The following is a 22688-nucleotide window of genomic DNA, read 5'->3' as shown; positions in this document are numbered from 1 at the left end:
TAGTACTGTTTTGTGTGTCTGCCACTGTTGAAAACTCAATAATGTTCAGTGGCTGGGATTTTATTGGAAGAGGGGATGTTGTGACATTGGGACTATACGCGGGTTATGAGCACGTTCAGTGGGCAGCTGAAATCACATCGGTAATTTTCCTGGAGCCGACTATTTAATTGGGCTGTTTATGCTGCCAGTCCAATCAGAGAGCTGCCAGCTCTGGATCCTCAGCAGTTACCACCGGGAGAAGTGGCTGCTGGTGAGACAGACCAGTGGTCGGTTCTGCCGAATGGAAGGGAGACCCCTCCAGGTGGGTATTTGGGGCTGCAGGGTTGAACTTTCCTGGGCATGGAGTCTCCGATTTAGATTACGCCCCCCCCACCCCTCTCCTCCAAGGAAGCTGCTGGGATGCTTCCTCCATGCAGCTGTTGACCTCCCCACTTGGCGGGGGTAGGGTGGTGAGGGGGCACTCCACCACTGGCAAAATGCTGGCAGCCCAGAAATATGGCCCTTAATCGGGCCCTTGATTATTCAAAGTGGCTATCTGTCACTGTTCAGTGGGTGGGTGTTCTGACATGTAACCCACCGCACGAAAACTTTTCCAATGCAATAAGGGCATTGGGGAGCAGTCCCACGTGGTTGAAATAATTGATAACAGGTTGCTATTTTGCATGTAGCATTCAAATTACAACATGGGATTTATGATTAGGCATTACACTTGTGGGTTAGGAGAATGTTATGACATTCTCCAAGAAAGATAAATCTTCTTTGCAAACTAAATTGCCTGGATTTTCCAATCGGCAGTGATAGGATGGTGTCACTGCTGACCTTGAGGAAAGCTGCCACAAAGATTTAGCATTGATTTCCCCTATTCTGATATGACTTTCAAATTGGCATCATCTATAGGAGATCCATGGTGTCAAGCAACAGTGATGTCATCAAGCAGGTTCAGCAGCCAATCAGATCAAATAATTCTCACAGACAGTAAACCAGGAAATAAAAATCACAGATTAAGTCACTTGTTAATCATTATACAATGAGTGAAATAAAGATAGGGATATACCAATGGGATCAAGGTAGAAACTGAAATATCACAAAGAAACTTTAAAAAATTAATTTTTATTATTTTAAAAATCATGCATCTTTTAGTATGGAATGGAAGGAATGAAACCTCACACTTTTAAATTAGTATTTCAGGTCAGAGACATTGTTGGCAGTAACTATAATTTTGCACACTTCAAAAACTCAGTATACCTCATTTTGCAAGGCTTAACAGTTAAAATGTTTCTTTTTCTTAAAAGCAAGAATACTGTGTAAAAGGGGGAAGATCAGGCCAAATCTGCAATTCTGTAAAGACTGTGATAGCACAATCTATGGAAGATCAAAATATCACTGACAGCATCTCCCCAATTCCTACCTTTAACTGTGCATGTACAGACACCAGTACTTGCTGTCACTTTTACACAGTAATGATGAACACTGACATTTTCACTGTCCTTACAAGCACAAACATTCTAGACCACCAACATTCTGTGGACAATTGGTATAAGTGAGATTATATGGAATTAATGTAGCCTGAATTTGGTATTTATGTTCTATTAAAACGTGAGCATTATTTCGGCAATGATGTGTTATTCGATTTGATGGGGAGCATATCTAATTGTGTCACTCATTTGCACTCTTGTAAGGTGTGTGCCCTTTGTTTTTTAAGCTTATGAGATTCATTTCTGAACTAAATTGTTGAGCTTATGTTCCTGTTACGATCAACGGACATCTCTCTAATAACCCTTCTGAGCCACCCGATGTACTTTGACACCTTTGTGTAGATGCCATATTTCCCTTTCTGTCCGCATCCTTCTCCCCAGCTCACAATGCCGGTCAAGAACCAGGTTTCCTTGTGTTGGGTAACATGGGGTCCACCACTGTCTCCTTGGCAGGCGTCTTTGATCTCATCCTTGTAGCCAGCACAGAACATGTTCGCAGACACAGGGTACTTGCTGGACTCGATGCAACTTGACCGATCGACATATGGCACCATGATGCGCTGGAGCTTATCGGCTGTCATCCCATGGTCGAGGACACGGCCCCAGCCACTGACTAAGGCAGTTGGCAATTTCATCAAGACCGTCTCTGTAAATTCTTTTTGGGGCAGGCAGATTGGGACAACATTCTCATTGAATTGAATAGGGTTCTTCAATATCAGGACTGCAATATCGTTGTCATATGTTTTGCGGTAGAACTTTTGGTGGGGAACTGCTGCCTCAACTTCTATTCGCTGTTCTGTTTGCTCCTCTTTCTTAACATCAAACTCACCTAGGGGGTAATAACAGATATGTGTCAATAAGGTAGTAACTCAGCAATTTATAAATGCCCTGCTATTATTTATTTGACAGTCAAACTTCCATCAATTTGTTCACATTGAAATGAAAGCACTTCTATCCTACAAATCCACAATCCTTCTTCTACAATTCTAACAACAACTGCATTTATCCAGTACTTTTAATGCAATGAAACATCCCAAGGTGCTTCACAATGGAGGGCATTAGGATGGATGACCAAAAGATTGGGCAAAGCGATATCTTTTTTGGAGGATCTTAAAGGATGGAGAGTTGGAGAGGTTCCTGGAGGAAAATCCAGAAATTTGGACTTAGATGGCTGAAGTCACAGCTGCTAAAATTGGGGTGAAGAAGGGGATGCTGAAAAGGCCAGAATTGTAGGTCTGCATTAAACCCAGAGGGTTGTGAAGCTGGAGGAGGTTACAGATGACTGGGGGGAGGTTGTTCGGTGGGAGTGTAGGAGCTTGGAACACAGCCATGAAGAGATTTCTACACAAGGGCCCTGATCTTCCGGGTTCAAGATGGTCGTACCCTGAAGGGACCTCGGAAGATGTGCTGGGGGCCCCTCGGAAGTCCCCATGCACTGACTGCACGGGAATTGCCTGGGATGTTTCAGCTTCCGTTAGGCAATTACCCTGAGTCTGGAACCTTCTGAAACTCTGAGTTAGAGTCGGAGATTTAGGATGCTTCTGATTTAGTTAGCAGAATAGTTACCCAGGAAAAGTTAGAGGGATTAAAACTAGTTCTAACTCCTCCGTAACTGTATTAGTGACTCCTCCCCCCACTGACTCACCAATTGACTCCCCAACTACCGCCTTCAACCACACAACTCCAACTGACTACCCCCCGACAATGAACCGACTGCACCCCGACTCTCCCCAACCTGACTCCCTCCTGACCACCTGACTACCCCAGCCCCCCAACACTCCCCACCCCTGACTACCACCCCATCCTGATTGCGCCCCATCCCTGACTACTCCATTTCATCCCCCACCCCCAACTCACTGACCCACCCTACCCCCTCAACCACTTACCTGCCAACCTACCCTCTCACCCACTTACCTTACACACTTACCTTCTCTCCCTAGCTTGTTAAAATGGCATTTAAACAAAGGGAGGCTTAAACTTACCACTGGTTCAATAAAAATGGGGAGTGGCCACGCTTTCCCCAACACCTCTACACCACGATGGAAGGACACCAGAAGCAGGTATGCTCCACATTTCTCAGGGGGCCCGTTTTGGAAGTCCGGATAGGAAATGTGGAGCTCCACTGTAAGGTAAGGAGTGGCAATCCAATGGTGACTTCCACTCCTCAGAAGATTCCGCCTAAGGAATCCTTAAAACGAGCTGCTAATCTATTCTCAGGAATGGTTCCGGTAAATGGTGTGAACAATAGCACAAGCTCCCTCTGGGGTATGACTCTCAGAACTCTGTGTCATCTCCAGGTCAAGTTGGATAAATAATTGCAACAACTTCACCATTTACGTTAGAAGATCAGTGCACAAATTTTGTACTCATTAATTTAATAGTTTTTTACTGGCTTGTCTACTCAGCAGTATATTACAGTTTATTACCATTTATTACTGTGTATTCAGCAGTTTATTACAGTTTATTACCATTTATTACTGTGTATTCAGCAGTTTAATGCTCCCATGTGTAGCCAACAGTTCATGACAAACTACAACTGACCGGGATTTTTAGCTATTTATTGCCACTTTGTGTACTCTGAAAGTTATTACAACTAAATTCTGAAACGTGATTGTAGGATCCACATCCTTAGTCCTTCTTTCCCACCGCTTCAGTTCTGATGCACTCTTCGTCAAAAGCCTACCGTTTTCTTTATTATCCTTGCAAACTGCATTCCCATCTCCAGTCTCTCTTTCCTCTCAAAACCTCTGGAATGCACTGTCACCTTCTAAACCTGTGCCCATCTACCACGTAACTCCATTTTTGGTTCCCTTCCATCACATTATCTCTGTTTTCACAGCACTATTTCACAGCGCTCATTAAAGTCACCAGTGATATCCTATGTGTCCTTAACAAAGGGAAACTATCCCTCCTTATCTTTCTTAATCTGTCTGCAGGTTTTGGCATGGTTGACTACATCATCCTCCTCTCACATTCCTCTTTCATTTTCCTGTTGGCTGGGACTCCACTCATCCATTCCTATCTATCCAGTCAAAGCTAGGGAATTAGCTGAAATTTCTTCTTTTCCCACTCCCACGCTGTTACCTCTGGTGTTCCCCCAAAGATCTATCCTTAGCCTCATCCTATATCTCATCCAAATGCTGCCCATCATTGTCATACAAAAGCACATTGGATTCTACACGTACACTGATGATACCCAGCTCTATCTCACCACCACCTCTCTTGACCTGCACACCGCTATTACTCTGTCATGCTATTTGTCCAACATTGGTGAGCAGAATTTCCCTCCATTTGTTTGGAAGACTGTTGCCTTTGGTCCCCATCATTTACTATTCAGAAGCTTGAATATTGTGAAAAGAGAAGCATGGTGCAGAAATTATTAACCTTGTACTTATCAGGACAAATGCAAGAATACCAAATTTCAAACAATCACAACCATTTATACTACAGAAGAAAAGGATACTGATTGATTGGCAAGTCAACTCAGATTGGCCAAGGGTTTGCCATGGAGAAAACAATGGGCAGCTATAGGCTTCCCAAGTTCCAGTGTAATTCAAGGTGCAAGGCTTGAACATATTCCTTTTGTTTGCAGAGAACTGGTCTCTGTGTATGAATGTATGTCACTTGTAGTAAGCGTAAATAAGCTACGTCATGAGCTCAGCTGATTATCTTAAATTGGTTGTTAGTGTAGGTTTTAGTACACATAATCATGGAATCACATCTAACAGTAGATATTTTGTTTTGGGTTTTGCGAGCGTGGTCTGGTTGAGTATGGTCTGTACTCTGCCGATTGTGACAGCAGAAGGAACATGCTGTTTGATTCAATCAGCCAATCACTGAGACTTAAGTCCTATGTACCTGGCATCACACCAGCATTGAAATTCACGCACAATGTTGTTCAATTCCTGTGACAGCAACACCCTGTTAGTGGAAAATACCACTTGTGTAGCCACTGCATAATAGCAGTGGGAAATGGCTTGCTTAACCTGTTGTTCAAATTTTTGTGATACTTTGCCTTTACAAGGTAAGTTGAGGTAGACTTGGCACTTTTCATGTCTGAAGATGACATCCTTTGACCCATATGCAAGTTTGCATGATATACAGCGAACAATGATCAGAACAGGATAGCCATTGTCCCGCATGATAGCTTTGTGCGTTCTATTTCTATTGATTGGTGAAAGTAGGCTTGTGGTGGACAGAAGTGGATGAGCAGATTTCTCAACCAGCACGTTGAGAAAAGGGAGCCCATTAGAATGCACCATCTCAAAAATGAATTTGAGTGTGGTATGGAACACTTGAAAATATAGGTTATGACAGTTGTTTAAAGTTTTTATTTTATTTTTGTTAGCTTTTGCAAACTTCACCAGCCCGTGGATGAGGTTTGGAAAAAAATGCAAAGGCTGCTTGGTCTTTTCGCCTGCCCACCAGCCGTGGCGGATGAAATGAACAAATAATTTGCTTCTGTCTTCACTATAGAAAATACAAAAAACATTCCAATAATAGCTGTAAAGCAGGAGGTGGAAGGGTGAGATGAAGTTGTTGAAATTACAATCACTAGGGAAGTGGTACTGAGCAATGGGCTGACAAGTCTCCGGGTCCGGATGGACTTCATCCTACGGTCTTTAAAAGAGGTGGGTAATGAGGTAGTCGATGCATTGATGTTAATTTTCCAAAATTCCCTAGATTCTGGTCAGGTTCCATCAGACTGGAAAGTAACAAATATAACCCCTCTATTCAAGAAGGGGGGGAGGCAGAAAACAGGAAACTATAGGCCAGTTAGCTTGACGTCTGTTGTGGGGAAGGTGTTAGAATTGATCTTTAAGGAGGTTATAGCTGGGCACTTAGAGAAAGGCGAAGAAGAGTCAGCATGATTTTGTGAAAGGGAAGTCAGGTTTAACCAATTTATTGGAACCCTTTGAAGGAGTAACATGTGCTATGGATAAAGGGAAGCCTACAGGCATACTGTACTTGAAGGTATTTGATAAGGTGCCATGTCAAAGGTTTTTGTGGAAAATAAAACTCCTGGTGTAGGGGTAACACATTAGCATGTATAGGAGACTGGCTGGCTGGCAGAAAGCAGAGAGTATGCATAAATGGGTCTTTTTCTGATGGGCAGATGTGATAAGTAGAATCCTGCAGGGGTCTGTGCTGGGGCCTCAAATTTTTACAATTTATGTTAATGACTTAGCTGAGGGGAGCAAAGACATGGTAGCTAAATTTGCATATGACACAAAGATAGGTAGGAAAGTATGTTGTGAAGAGCACATAAGGGGGATGTAGATGTATATAAATAGGTTGAGTGAATGGGCAAAAATCTGGCAGATGGAGTTTAATGTGAGAAAATGTGAAGTTGTTCATTTTGGCAGGAAGAATGAAAAAGCAGAGAATTACTTAAATGGAGAATGACTGCAGAATTCTGAGGCGCAGAGGGATCTAGGTGTTCTAGTACATGAGTCACAAAAAGTTAGTATGCAGGTACAGCAAGTAATTAAGAAGGCCAATGGAAAGCTATCCTTTTTTATGAGAGGGATTGAATATAAAAGTAAGGATGCTATGTTTCAGTTGTACAGGGTATTGTTGCGACCACATCTCGACTATTGTGTGCAGTTTTGGCTCCTTATTAAGGGAGGAAGTAAATGCATTGGAGGTGGTTCAAAGGAGGTTTACTAGATTGATACCTGGAATGAGCGGGTTGTCTGATGAGGAAAGGTTGGACAGGCTGGGCTTGTTTCCACTGGAGTTTAGAAGAGTGAGGGGTGATTTGATTGAAGTATACAAGATCCTGAATGGTCTTGACAAGCTGGACGTGGAAAGGATGTTTCCTCTTGTAGGTGAGTCCAGAACTAGGGGGCACTGTTTTAAATTAGGGGTCGCCCTTTTAGGACAGAGATGAGGACAGTTTTTTTCTCTGAGTTAGGCAAGGGAATCAAAGGTTATCGGGGGTAGATGGGATTGTGGAATTACAAACACAAACAGAGCAGCTATGATCTTATTGAATGAGAGAGTAGGCTCAAGGGGCTGAGTGCCTACTTCTGCTCCTAATTCGCATCTTCGTATATCTGCATCTGCGGTTCACCAACCTTAATTACCACACTCTGCACATTCACAACAAACCTAATTTAGACCTTATTACCTGATACTCTGACCACCCCCCGCAATACCTTAGTATTTCCTACTCTGGTGTTATCAGTCTTTTCCAATTCGCTGTGCACCTGACATTCCTCTTGAATAACACCTCCTGGATTCCACACTCCTAGCAAGTTAGTTTAAACCCTCCTAAATAGCACTCAAAAATTGTCCTGCAAGGACATTGGTCCCGTCCCGGCTTTGTTCTGTTGCAACCTACCCAGCCTCTATAGGTCCCATCTCCCCTAGAAGTGGTACCACTATGCTAGGAACCTAAAACCCTCCCTCCTGCACCATCTCTTCAACCACACATTCATCTGACTTATCCTCTTACTTCTATACTCATGCGTGATACTGGGAGTAATCTAGAGATTACTATCTTTTCTATTGCTGCCCAGCTTGCTACTTTCTTCCCTAGCTTCCTAAACATGGCCTGCATGACCTTATCCTTCCTTGTTATTGGTACCGATATGGACCACAATCACTGGCTGCTTACCCTCGCCTCTCAGAGTGCTCTGCAGCCGCTCAGTGACATCATTGGCCCTGGCACCATAGCATCCTGGATTCATGTCTGCAGCCTCAGAAACACCTGTCTGTTCCCCTAACTATTGAATCCCCTATCACTATTGCCTTTTTAATCTTGCTCCAAATGCCCCATACAGCTTGGTGCCGTGGACTTGTTCTGGCTACACATCCGAAGGGAATTATCACTCTCAACAGTATTTAGATCGAAATACTGGTTGGAGATTGAATAGAATTCAGGGGGCTTCTGCACTACCCGCCTGGCTGTTCTTGTCTGCCTGTTGGGCGCCCATTCCCTCTCTTCTTCCATGCCCTTAGGCTGCAGAGTGACAACATCTATAAACGTGCTCTCCACAAAGCTCTCAGCTGCACAGGTGTGCTGCAGGGATGCCAGCTGCTGCTCAAGCTCTGAAAACAGGAGCTGGAACACCTCCAGCTAATGACACTGCCTGCACATGTGGTTGTCCAGGGCACGAGAAGTGTGCGGTAGTTCCCACATGGAACTGGATGTGCAATCCATGGTCCGAGCTGCCCTGCTATGCTTCTATTTATTAGATTAATAAACTTACTAGTGAAATAAATAAAGACTCACCAACTACTCAGTAATCAGCTGCTTCCCTTGTGCTGAGGCCACTTTATTTTATAGGGAGGTTGACTGAAATATGTCTACTTAACTCTCATTATCTAAAAACCTTTGGATTTTAATTTGCTGAAAAGTTCAGATTTCTTTAGTTTTACTATCCCCTGGGCGGAATCGCCCCAGATTTGCACTCAGTGCAGTAGCGGGCGGGAAAAGCAACGTTTTACCCACCGGCCACGATGGTGGGTTTTCACGCCGTATTGTCCCAAACTCGCCACATTTTTTATGCGTTTCTGGGAAACATGTTGTTTTCATGGTGGATGGGCTCTCATTCCCCTGCCCACCATCACCTCCCCGCTTCATCATGCCGGGCGCCATATTTAAAGTGCAGCCGTGTGCACACATCTCAGTGCTTCCAGGCCATGACTGCTGCAGGGAAGATGTCCACGAAAGGCAAAAAGACTGCAGCACCCCCCCCCCGCCCCGCCCAGGTTTAGCCACGTGTCATTGGAACGCCTTTTGGACACCATGGAGGCCCAACACGATGTCCTCTACCCCTGCTCTGGCCGCAGGATGGGGGCAGCAGCGTTACCATCCAGGCTTGGGAGGCAGTGGCAGCGGTGGTCAGTGCCAATGCCCTGCAAAAGAGGACAGCCACCCAGTGCCACTACAGGATGAATGATCTCATTCAGGATAATTCACTCCTTTCATCACTCTCAACTCACACACTCACAAACACATCACACATCCACAGGGATCTCACACCTTAAGGGACAACACCACTAACTCTCACACGCATCCTCACAGCTCCATCAGGCTCATATCCTCTTGAGTTCACATCCTCATTCCTGTCCATGGCTCCACTCACCACACAAACATTCCACACAGTGCCATGTGTCCTGCTCACACTCTCTCCATCTGTTTTCATGCAGAAGAAGCTGGCTCACATCAGCAGGGAGAGGTCCCAGACTGGGGGTGAAGTGGCCCACATTAGGCCCCTCACTCACTTGGAGGAGTGTGCCATCGTGCTGACTGGTGAGGATGTGGACCCTGCCTGTGGTGACGGTGAGGTTGGTGGCGAACAGCCACCTGAAGATCCTGCACCACATCATCCCTCTCTCAACGCAACTGTGAGCGCTCTCTCTCCTGCTTTTCACTCTGCTGCCATGCACTAATTATCTCTACTTTGGTTCACAGGGAGCTCTGCCAAGGGACCAACACCCTCAGCCAGTCAGTCCCTCAGCTCCATCCACATCCTCACCTGCAGCCAAGAGGATTCCTCCTCCAGTGAAGAGCTGGAAATAAGCAGCTGGGAAGACCCGTCACAGCAGAGGGAGCAGCCGGCACATGAGTGATTCTGGAGGGAGAAGTGTGTGTGTGGCAGAGCCTTTCAGAGACTCGTGCAAGCCCCCCACCCCTGGACATGGACCCTTCACATTTCACAGTCATCTCAATGTCCTGAGCATTTTGAATGCTGCATGCTGGGGTTCGCTTTCAGTTGCCCATCTGAGCTGACCTTCATCTCTGCCCACCCACTGATCACACTTCCATGCAGCACCTGATCTGCCCACCACAACTCTTGTTTCACTTTTGATTTGGACAGCATGGTGCTCATTCAGTTTTATTTTCGCTCCCCCATTCTTTGCCCTCCCCCAGTTACCCATTTCTTTTCTCCCATCAGTGTTGACCCCGCTGGCATTACCTTCCACCTCCCCTCCGTGACCTACCAGCCACAACCTTTTTCCCTCAGGGATGTCATTGTGAACGTGCACATTCCCTTCCTTCCCGAAAATCCCACCCCATCCACATTCACCTCCCCGAACTCCTCCTTCCCACCCCCAGGGTCTGTGTCTGCCTCCGGGTCTCCACCAACCACCTCGCCATCTCTTTTATCACTGCCTTCAAACCCTCAACCTCCTACCCTACAGCCTCACTTCACCCTCAGTTATTCTCACCCTTCCTCCATACCACGCACATCCTCAGTTTGCTCCTCAGGAGGTGGACCTATCTGACCTCTCCCATGCACATTCACCTGCACATCCCCCCACTCCGCACCCCTTCACCCCGGAACCCCTTCCCCCATTCGCACCCTGTCATGAAGATATTAATGTATATAATGTTATTGGACTTATAGTAGGGTCTGTGCCTGTGGGTGTGAGTGTGTGTGTCTTAATTGGATTAAAGCCAGCTAGTCTGAGTGCTTTGATGTATTGTAGTTTTGAGATGTTAAACAGTAAGGTAGAGGTTACATTTGTATTTTGTTGAATAAACCAGACAAAGACTGGGGGTGAAATCTTGCACCTAGCTAGGAGACACTGAGGAATATGTTTATGTTACTAATAAAATTGGTACTATGAAAGGGGTTTTATTGTTAGAAGAGATGGAGTTCAAAGGGCCTATGATACAATGAGAATTTGCATTCAAAGGGACAGCTAGAAAAGATTTTTGTGTGTGTGGATCAGAGGCATGTGAGATTTAAGTCTCCTGTAAGCCTACAACTGTGCGAAGGAACCAAATTGAAAGGAACACCATTTTGAATTCGTAAGATAAAACATGCTTTGCCTGGTGTCTATTTAAAATCTATCGGTTATCATTGCCTTGGTGAAGATTTACTGAGGAGTGATTAATTTGGGGATTTGTTTGAAAGTTATTATGGTAGTAATTTGTAGACATGTGAATGTGTTTAATTCCTTGTTAAATTAATAAATGTTTAATTTAATGTATATAAAAATCCTCTGGAGGCTTGGTGGTTTCATTTCTGAATTCAGAGCTGCATCTCAAACATACCAATTGAAAATATAGGTTATGACAGTTGTTTAAAATTTTTTCTGGGATTTTAAATAACTTAGCCTTTACCAACTGCTGTGTCATAATAATTGGGGGCTCAATTGGTTTTGGCAATTTGTTTTGGCAATTGGTAAGACTTGTCTGGGTGTAGAAGGTATAACTCTGGGTTACGAAAAATAACCAAGAGTAAGTTAACAGAGTTGGCGGATAAATTACAATTAGGGTTACCTGTGGGAGCTAGGAAATCAGATATAATTAAAAGTATAGCACAGCATCTACAGTTGGAAGTGATATCTGACACTAGTGTGTCACAGCTGGAGGTAGTGCGACTTAAGTTTGAAATGAAGAAGCTTGAATTTGAACAAGCAAAGGAACTGAAAAAACTTGAATTAGAAGCAAAGGAAGGAGGAATGGTATTTAAAAGGGTGCAAGCAGAAAGGCAGGAGAAAGGAAGGAAGCTGGAACTAGAATTTCAGGAGAAAGAGAAAGAGAATACCTGCTTAAATGACTGGAAGCTAAAAACGAGATCTCAGATTCTGAGGAGAGTTCTAATGATGAAAGTATCATTAACCTAAAACCCAGTGGGGAGATGTTTAGATTTGTACAAGCTCTTCCAAAGTTTGAGGAAAATGATGTTGAAGTATTCTTTATTTCATTTGAGAAGTTGGCTAAACAGATGAAATGGCCAGAAGAGTACTGGATGTTATTATAATAGTCTAAGTTGCTGGGTAGAGCACATGAGGTATATGCTTTGCTGTCTGAAGAGGTATTGGTGAATTATGATGTAGTGAAAAAGGCTATTTTGGGTGCATATGAGTTGGTTCCTGAAGCATACAGGCAGAAATTTAGGAATATGAGAAAACAGCCTGGACAAACTTATACTGAGCTCAAGAGAGTAAATTAAAATAATTTTGGCTGGTGGATACGGGTGTTAAAAATAGGGACAACATATGCAGCTCTTAGGGAAGTAATCCTTTTGGAAGAATTTAAAGACTCAATTCCAATCAGCAGTGAGAACTCATGTGGAAGAACAGAGGTTTCAAACTGCAAGCCAAGCAGCAGAGATAGCTGATGATTATGAGTTAGTTCATAGAGCTAAACCTTTTTATTGACATCCTTTCAAATCGGAAAAGGATAGAAAGTGGGAAGGTGAACGGAAGGTGGGCAGTCAGGGAAGAGAAAGAGTGGCTTGGAATTCCTAGGATTTTTTCTCTCAGAATAAAAAGGGAAGTGCTGAGGGTAGGAGTGACATTCAAAAATTGAGGTGCTTTCATTGTATTAAAGTGGGGCACACAAAGTCAGTGTGTTGGAAATTACTGGGAAAATCTGTTGGAATTATTGGGGCACAGAAAAGTTCTTGAAGTAAAAGTACTGTGGGTTCTGAGGTTCCAACACAGGAGAAACCAATGGTTTGTGTACAGGTGAAACAGGGAGAATCAGTGAAAGGTAAAGAAGTGGGAATGTGCTCACAGTTTACTCAAGAGAATTGTGAGGAGCAGGTTGCAGAAATGTTTAAAGATTTGGTGTATGAAAGGAAAGTCTTTCCATGTGTACAGGGTGGAATAGGTAAAGATGTTAAAATTTTAAGAGATACAGCAGTTAGTCAATCTTTAATGTTATGGGATAGTGATATTTGTTGTTCAGAGGGACTATTGCAGGAGATGGTGGGGTTCATGGAGATACTAAATCTATTCCGTTGTGGAAGGCAAATTTAAAGAGTAAATGGAAGGCAGGTGAAGTTATAGTTGGAGTGGTGGAAAATTTACCCCTAGCAGGGGTTCAATTTATTCTGGGTAATGATATAGCTGGATCACAAATGTGGGTGATGCCTATAGTAGTTGAGCAGCCAATAGACGTGTTTTTAACAGAGGTTTTACAGGGGGAGCATCCTGGGTTGTTTCCAAATTGTGTGGTAATGAAATCACAGCCACACAGGTTGAAACAAGAAAAACAAGAAGGGCAGGCAGCTCAAAGGCAAGAAGAAGGTGTCGAAATACAATTAGCTGGCACTGTGTTTGATAACATTGTTCAAGAGGAAAGACAAAAGGACAATTCAGCTGAAGTGTTTAACTCAAGGAGGTTAGTGCAGTTACAGAAAAATGGTTTGCAATTAAAGCAGTTATGTCAGGAAGTTTATTCAAAAACAGAAGCAAAATATATTCCAATATGTTATTACCTTAAGGGAGATATCTTAATGAGAAAATGGAGGCCGGGCCATGTCTTAGCAAATGAAAGCTGGAATGAGTTGCATCCCATTAGGGTATAGAGATGAGATTCTGAGGATTGCTCATGAAATTACAATGGGGGGACATTTAGGAATTAGGAAACACAGGAAAAGATACAAAGAGGTATTTTTTTGGCCAGGATTGCATAGGGATGTAGTCAAATTCTGTAGAACCTGTCATACATGTCAAGTAACAGGGAAACCACAAGCAGTGATTAAACCGGCACTTTTAATCCCAATACCAGCAATTGAAGAACCTTTTTACTAGGGTTATGTTTGATTGTGTAGGACCCCTCCCTAAGACTAAAAGTGGAAATCAGTACTTACTGACAATATGGATGTGTCTACCAGGTTTCCTGAAGCGATACCTTTAAGAAATATTACAACCAACAAGGTTCTGGAGGAGTTAATTAAATTTTTTAGAAGTTACGGTTTACCTAAAGAAATACAATTAGATCAGGGGTCAAATTTCACATTACAGCTGTTTAAGGAAGTAATGAACAGTTTGGGGATAAAAAGTTTAAGTCAAAGCTTATCATCTGGAGCCACAAGGATCTTTGGAAAGATGGTGTCAAACTTTAAAAACTATGATGAGAGCGTACTGTCAAGATTATCCACAGGATTGGGATGCGGGAATTCAATTTTTGTTAATTGGTATTAGAGACACTCCTAATGCATCAACTGGTTTTAGCCCTTTTGAACTAGTTTATGGCCATGAGGTAAGAGGACCACTGAAATTGATTCATGAGAAATTGGTGGGTCAAAATTCAGAAACTATTCTCTTGGATTACACATCAAATTTCAGGGAAAGATTGAACAGAACATATGAGTCGGCTAGGGAGCATTTAAAGATATCACAGCAAGTGGTGAAAATGAAGGCAAATAAGAAAACTAAAACTCGCAGTTTTGTTTCTGGAGAGAAAATACTAGTTTTGTTACCAGTACTAGGTGATTCATTAAATGCAGGATTTACTGGGCCGTACAGGGTTGAAAAGAAATTGAGTGCAGTGAATTATTTAATAAATACTCCAGATAGAAGAAAGAAGCAGAGGGTGTATCTTTTAATTATACTTAAAAAGTACTTTAACAGGGAAGAGGAACAAAAAGAGGTATTAGTGATGGTGGATGATGAGAAAGAAATAGAAGTGCAGGACTCTGAAATTGATTTTCCTCTAATCAAATTGGATAATGAGGGGGTGCTTGAAAATTTAAATGAAATATTGAGTTATCTTTTAAGCAAGTGTCAAAGTGATTTGGAAAAGCTATTGCAGTAACACAAACCTATTTGTGGGAATAAATTGGGAAAGACAGATTTAGCTATACATTATGACTCTGTACAGGTTTCATCTTCAATAAGGCAACATCCTTGTGGATTAAGTCTGGAAAAGTTATCACAAGCACAAAGAGAAATTGATTTCATGCTTCAAAATGAGATCTTTGAGACTTGTTGCAGTAACTGGAGTTCGCCTATTGTACTGGTATCAAAACTGGATGGAACACACAGACTGTGTGTGGACTATCGAAAGTTGAGTGCGGTGACAAAAGTGGATTCATATCCTATACCACAGTTGGAGGATTGCATTGAGAAAGTGGGACAATCGAAATTTATCACAAAGATTGACTTGCTTAAAGGATGTTGGCAGGTACCGTTGTCGGAAAGAGCAAAGGAGATACCCACTTTTGTCATGCCAAGTGGACTATATCAGTCATGCCATTTGGTATGAAGAATGTACCTGCGACATTTCAAAGACTGACAAACAAAGTAATTGCAGGTCTAAGCAATTGTGCTGTTTATATTGATGTTATAATAGTTTTCAGTCCTACTTGGGAGGAGCATTTACAGCATCTGGAGGGATTATTTTATCGATTACAAGAAGCTAATTTGGTGATGAACTTGGCTAAAAGTGAATTTGCAAAAGTGAAAGTTACGTATCTAGGCCATACCATTGGACATGGTAAGCTGGCTCTGAGAGTTGCGAAAATCAAGGCTACTGTGGATTTCCCAGTGCATCTCAAAACTACTATACATCAAAGCACCCAGACTAGCTGGCTCTATTCCACTTAATACACACACACTCATACTCACAGACACAGACCCTACTACAAGTCCAATAACATTATATACATTAATATTTTCATGACATCCCCCTCCCTATTGAAAAATTAACCTTCATAATTCTAAAAGATGGCTTCATTTTTTAATAACCTATCACACTATCAGATACATGCACTAACATAAATATATATATACACAAGTCCTTGGTATCAACAGAAATCACTGCAGTTCAGTGCCCAGGTATTTGTTTGAGATGAAATGCTGCAAAGCTAACACCAAACCCAAGGTCTCTTTCTCGATTGTTGAATATCCTCTCTGTTGTACATTCAGCTTCCATGAAAAATACTCTATTGGTTTTTCAATTTCAGTGTCATCTTCTTGTAACAGTACAGCCCCAATGCCTATATCGCTTGCTTCAATGGCAAACTTGAATTGCTTGGCATAATTAGGTACTACCAACACTGGTGTTGTAGTTAATACAGTTTTCAAACTATCAAATGACTTCTGACACTCCAGTGTCCATTGAAACTTCTTGTTCTTTTTTAATAGTTCAGTCAGTGGAGCAACCACACTACTAGAATTTGGTACACATTTCCGGTAAAATCCACTCATGCCCAGAAATCTCAAAACTTCTCATTTTGTTGTAGGCACTGGGAAATCTACAATAGCCTTGACTTTCACATCTCTTGGAGCCACCTTACCATGTCCAATTTGCATTTTGTTGAATAAACCATTCAAAGACTGGGGGATGAAATCTTGCACCTAGCTAGGAGACACCAAGCAATACGTTGATATTACTAATAAAATTGGTACTATGAAAGAGGTTTTATTGTTCGAAGGGGTGAAGTTCAAAGGGTCTGGTGATACAATGAGAACTTGCATTCAAAGGGAAGGCTAGGTATCTACAGAATCACAGAAGCATGCGGTACAGAAGAGGCCATTTGGCCCATCGAGCCTGCACTGACACGTGAGAAACGCCTGACCTATCTACCTAATCCCATTTACCAGCACTTGGCCCATAGCCTTGAATGTTATGATGTGCCAAGTGCTCATTCAGGTACTTTTTAAAGGATGTGAGGCAACTCGCCTCCACCACCCTCCCAGGCAGCGCATTCCAGGCCGTCACCACCCTCTGGGTAAAAAGGTTTTTCCTCACATCCCCCCTAAACCTCCTGCCCTTCACCTTGAACTTATGTCCCCTCGTGACTGACCCTTCAACAAAGGGGTACAGCTGCTCCCTATCCACCCTGTCCATGCCCATCATAATCTTGTACACCTCGATCAGGTCACCCCTCAGTCTTTTCTGCTCCAGCGAAAACAACCCAAATCTATCCAACCTCTCTTCAGAACTTAAATGTTTCATCCCAGGCAACATCCTGGTGAATCTCCTCTGCACCCCCTCCAGTGCAATCACATCCTTCCTATAATATGGTGACCAGAACTGCACACAGTACTCCAGCTGTCGCCTCACCAAGGTTCTATACAACTCCAACATGACCTCTCTAGTTTTGCAACCTATGCTTCGATTGATAAAGGCAAGTGTCCCATATGCCTTTTTCACCACCCCATTAACATGCCCCTCTGTCTTCGGAGATCTATGGACACACACGCCAAGGTCCCTTTGTTCCTCAGAACTTCCTAGTGTCATGCCGTTCATTGAATACTTGCTTGTCAAGTTACTCCTTCCAAAGTGTATCAGCTCACACTTTTCAGGGTTAAATTCCATCTGCCACTTATCTGCCCATTTGACCATCCCATCTATATCTTCCGATAGCCCACAACACTCAACCTCACTGTTGAGAAAAGAGTTTTGTGTGTGTGGAATTCAGAGGTTTGTAAGATTTAAGCCACCTGTAAGCCTACAACTGTGCGAAGGAACCAAATTGAAAGGAACCTCATTTTGAATTCATAAGATAAAATGTGCTTTGCCTGGTGTCTGTTTAAAGTCTATGGGTTATTGTTGCCATGACGAAGATTACCTTGTGATTAATTTGGGGATTTGTTTAAAAGTTATTATGGTAGTAATTTGTAGAGATGTGTATGTGTTTAATTTCTTGTTAAATTAGTAGATGTTTAATTTCATTTATATAAAAATCCTCTGGAGGCTTGGTGGTTTCATTTCTGAATTCAGAGCTGCAGCTCAAATATACCAATTGAAAATATAGGTTATGACAGTTGTTTAAAGTTTCCCTCTGGGTTTTTAAATAACTTAGCCTTTACCAACTGCTGTGTCACAACAACCCCTTTTCCCCCCAGAACCCCTGCATCCACCCCCTCAACTCCACCCCCCTCACTTAGTCCCTCCCCTTCCTGACTCTTTCCTCTAGCCTTACCTCTTCCTCCAGCCTCACTGCTTCCTTCAGCCTTACTCCTACCCCTTCCCGACTCCTTCCTCCACTCTTACTTCTTCCTCCAGCCTTACTCCCTCCCCTTTCTGTACCCTTTCCACCCCCACACACCCTCTCATCTCTTCCCATACACCTTCCACCCCCCTTACACCCACCTCCTGAGCTACAGTCATCTCCATTTTTACCCCCTCCTCCCCGTTCTCCCTCACCCCTGCCAACTTCACCCCATCCTGACACCTTCATTCTCCCCACACCTCCCCGCATCCTGACACCTTCATCTGCACCCCCCAACTTCACCTCATCCTGACACCTTCATTCCCCACCCTCCCAACCTCAACTCCCCCGACACCTCTTCCTCTCCCAGCTGACCCTAGCCCTTTCTCTCCCACCCCCTCAACCATCACCCATTATGAGCCTCAACGTTGACTTTCCAACTTCCGTGAGCTGCTTCGCAGCAGAGCCATGTCCATGAGAATCCACCCAGCATGCCATGGACATTCCTCCAGTGTGCCGCTGGTGTCCGGCTCCAGCATCCTCTGCTCCTTGGATGTCCACGATGGGAGCAAAGATCTGGCGGGTAAGTCCCAACTTCTGCACGTCACAGTTGTCAAGACATGTTCTACACCGGCATGTTTTCCCGCTGACATGGGCGGATGATTCAATGGGCAGACCTAATAATGATATGCTGATGTATTATAATGAGGTTTCCGACATCCGATGGCGGAGAACATGGCCCGCCATTGGTGGGCAGAGCGGGCGATCGCAAACTGGTTTCACGCCATCGTGAAACTGATTGCACCATATTGTCCGTTCATGCCACCGAACACGCCTGATGCTGGCGGGCATGGAAAATCCCGGCCCCTATAATTCTATTGTAACTTTATCGCCTTGATCTGATTCTTCACCTGAGCACTGATTTTCATTATATGGCATTATCTAATTGGCTTTAGTTTTTAGACTAATCAATCAAGTCTTACTTTACAGTTGACTAATTTAAATTAAAATCTTACCGTTGCACTCACCCCAGGTTTCTCCTTGATCTGTGATGTCACTTTGCGATTCTTTTTCCTTTTTTTCTCCTCTTGTTCAGCTCAGACTCATGGATTACAGCCCAGTATGCTCCTGACCTACTTCACACTGCTTTAAACTTCTCCTTGTCTGCTTCAAACTGCTCCCAGTCTGCATCACACTGCTCCCAGCCTGCTTCACACTGCTCTTGGTCAACTTCAGTCTGCTCCCGGTGTGCATCAAACTGCTCCCAGTCTGCATCACACTGCTCCCGGTCTGCTTCACACTGCTCCCTGTCTGCTTCACACTGCTCCCGTCTGATTCACACTGCTCCCGGTCTGCTTCACACTGCTCCCGGTCTGCTTCACACTGCTCTTGGTCAACTTCAGTCTGCTCCCAGTCTACATCACACTGCTCCCGGTCTGCTTCACACTGCTCCCGTCTGATTCACACTGCTCCCGGTCTGCTTCACACTCCTCCTGTCTGCTTCAAACTGTTCCATGTCTGCTTTACGCTGATCCTGGTCTGCTTCACACTGATCCCATCTGCTTCCCACTGCTCTCAGTCTGCTTCATACTGTTCCCGTTCTCTAAATTCAGATTCTCAAACTGCCATGCTGGGATTTACACTGATGATCATCTAGATTATTAGTCCAGATCTCTGGGTCATTTGCCTAGTTAACAGAACCACTAGACTACTGTACCCAGAGGGAAATATGGATAATATAGATAAATAGAGAGTCACTGTACTGTTTCCTGGTGAAATTGGTCTTATTTTAAACGGAATTCATTATTCATCAAAGAGTCTAGTTAAGAAAGAGCAGATCCCTTACCAACAACAGCAGTGATGGTTGCTGTCTGGTTCAGACAATGGGCTGCAGTCACCACTAAAGTCTCACTTAGAATTGTGCCTCCGCAAAACCCTTTGCCAGTCTCATCGATTAGAAGAACCTGTTGGACAATTCACACATGGCATCAAGATAATCAATAGTCACATTGAACACACAAAAAAAAGCTTCAGTAAACTGGGCACAGGCAACTTAGGAACAATTAAGGCCCACAGCCTAATCTTGCTTAGACTTAGAGGCTTTCCTGCATTTATTGACACAAAATACAGTCAAAGTACACCCATTTGTCTTTTCCCATAGGTAGTTCTTTCTGGAACAGGTTACTCGCCTGTCACCAGAGGCAATAACTTGAGAGGTGCCACTCCACATCAAGCATGACTGACCAGGAGACTCTCCCATTCTTACCACCTGCCATAGGTGTATTGGAAAGCTTTACCGGTTGATAATCAACCTGTTTGGCCTCATTATGAACACACTTTCCATGGCCATCAAGTCCTGGAATGGGACTCAAACCCAGAGTTTCTGACTCAGAGGCAAAGTCACTGCCCACTGGACCATAAGACCTCCATACAAACCTCATTAGTTTGAAATTCACTCTCCTTCACAAATATTGATCCCTGCAATTGGGCTCACCTCAAACTAACTACGATCACCACTGGCATTGCTTAGGGACAAAAAACTAGCTGAACCCAATAAGAATGCTCATACAAAAAACTAGCCAACCCCCTGTGGCATTGTTCACAGTTAGAAATTAGCCTACCTCAGATGGCATTGCTCATGGATATAAAAATAGCTGCACCTGGTGGCATTGCTTGTGGACAAGAACACCAGCTGATCCTCAGTGATGTTATTTACAGGCAGAAAACTACTGGGAGGTAAGGCTGTGATGGGAATAGGGCCATTAAGGAATAGACAGATAATACAACAGAGAGATGGCAGAAATATTAAATAATTACTTCACTTTGATATTTAACGGGAGATTGAACAGGTAGACATGACATTGAATGATGAGATAAGTTCAATTAAAATAAGTTTATTCTTAGATAAATTTTATTATGAAATGGGGTTTCGGGAGTGGGATGGTGGTGTTGGTGATAGACCTCAGGTGGAAAATGTAATATTGAAAATAGTTCTAAAACAAATGAAAAGCAAGAGAGAATAATAACAGTCAGAAATTGTGCTTTAAACACTACAGTTAAATGGGAAACTAAAAGATACAAAGTAATTAAACCAGGAGAGAGAAATAAGAAACACGAGAGTAAAGCATTAGAGCTGAAGAACAGATTAGGGTGCATGGCCCTAATAAGTTTTCTTTATGCAAACACTTGAAATATAAGGAACAAGTTGAATGGATTACAGGCACAAGTTCAACCTGGAGAGTGCGACACGGTAACCATTGCCGAGACATGGCCGTAAGACTGGCAACTAAATATACCAGGTTGTAAAGTCTAGAGGAAAAAGAGGGAAAATGACAGAAGCAAGGAGTAGATTTAGCGATTAAGGATGAAATGATTTCCATGATACGAGAGAATATAATGAGAGGTAAACAAGAGTGGAGACTTTATGGGTAGAAAATTGCTGTATAGTGTATAGGCCCTTGGTAGCAGTTGTGAATTGACAGAATGCACACATGCTGAGATTAGACAAGCATGTAGTAAAGGCAGACTGGTTTTAATAGAGAATTTTAACTTTCATATAGATTGGCATCTGGTCAGACCACATTTAAAATATTGTGAGCAATTTTGGGCCCTGTATCTCAGGAATGATGTTCTGGCCCTGGAGAGGGTCCAGAGGAGGTTCACGAGAACGATCCCAGGAATGAAGGGCTTAACATATGAGGAACGTTTGAGGACTCTGGGTTTATACTCGATGGAGTTTAGAAGGATGAGGGGGGATCTGATTGAAACTTACAGAATACTGAAAGGCCTGGATAGAGTGGAAGTGGGGAAGATGTCTCCACTAGTAGGAGAGACTAGGACCTGAGGGCACAGCCTCAGAGTAAAGGGAAGACCTTTTAGAACAGAGATAAGGAGAAACTTCTTTAGCCAGAGAGTGGTGAATCTATGGGACTTTATTGCCACAGAAGGCTGTGGATGCCAGATCATTGAGTGTATTTAAGACCGAGATAGATAGGTTCTTGATTGGTAAGGGGATCAAAGGTTACGGGGAGAAGGCGGGAGAATGGGGTTGAGAAACTTATCAGCCATGATTGAATGGCGGAGCAGACTCGATGGGCCGAATGGCCTAATTTCTGCTCCTATGTCTTATGGGATAAGCAGACAAGTATAGGTCAGAATAGTAGATACACAGATCATTAACAACAGTGCAAGTGGTTAATGTCATATTAACAGAAGATGGAATTCATGGCTTTGTATCTAAAGGTTCAGAATATAAATACAGAGGGATGATGTGGAAATTATGCATGCCTTAGCTAGGCTGCATTTGGACATTTTGTACAATTCTGATCATATAAGAGGAAGGATATACAATCAATGGGAATAAAGGTATAGCATAGATTTACTGGGATATAATCTCAGATGAGGGACTGCAGTCATTGAGATGTTTGTGGAAATTTGGGTCTTGCCTTGAGCAGGTTGAGAAGTTTTCAAAGGTAGCAAGTTTAAGATGATGAGGCAAAAACTGACAGGGGCCCATAGAAATAATATCCTCACAAAGAGGAAAAGGTAGAATGAAACATTTAGCTGTCACAATCTA

At 43.2% G+C, this 22688-nt stretch overlaps 1 protein-coding gene across 2 annotated transcripts in view; it reads right to left on the bottom strand.

The window, feature by feature from the left end:
* Nucleotides 1-1091: 1091 nt before the first annotated feature.
* Nucleotides 1092-22688, bottom strand: part of LOC144691455 (coagulation factor X-like) — a 69228-nt gene continuing 47631 nt past the window's right edge. For both annotated transcript variants that reach the window (XM_078559557.1, XM_078559556.1), the window contains 2 exons: nucleotides 19959-20076; nucleotides 1092-2304 (listed from right to left, as the gene is read on the bottom strand). In XM_078559557.1, the coding sequence (XP_078415683.1) occupies nucleotides 1724-2304; nucleotides 19959-20076 (699 nt within the window). In that variant the 3' untranslated portion in view covers nucleotides 1092-1723. The remainder of the gene's footprint in view (nucleotides 2305-19958; nucleotides 20077-22688) is intronic.

Source organism: Cetorhinus maximus, chromosome 16, assembly GCF_964194155.1.
Source record: "Cetorhinus maximus chromosome 16, sCetMax3.hap1.1, whole genome shotgun sequence".
In the NCBI taxonomy this organism is placed as follows: domain Eukaryota; kingdom Metazoa; phylum Chordata; class Chondrichthyes; order Lamniformes; family Cetorhinidae; genus Cetorhinus; species Cetorhinus maximus.
The sequence above is the reverse complement of the archived record's forward strand: the minus strand, read 5'-3'. Positions and strand labels throughout refer to the sequence as shown.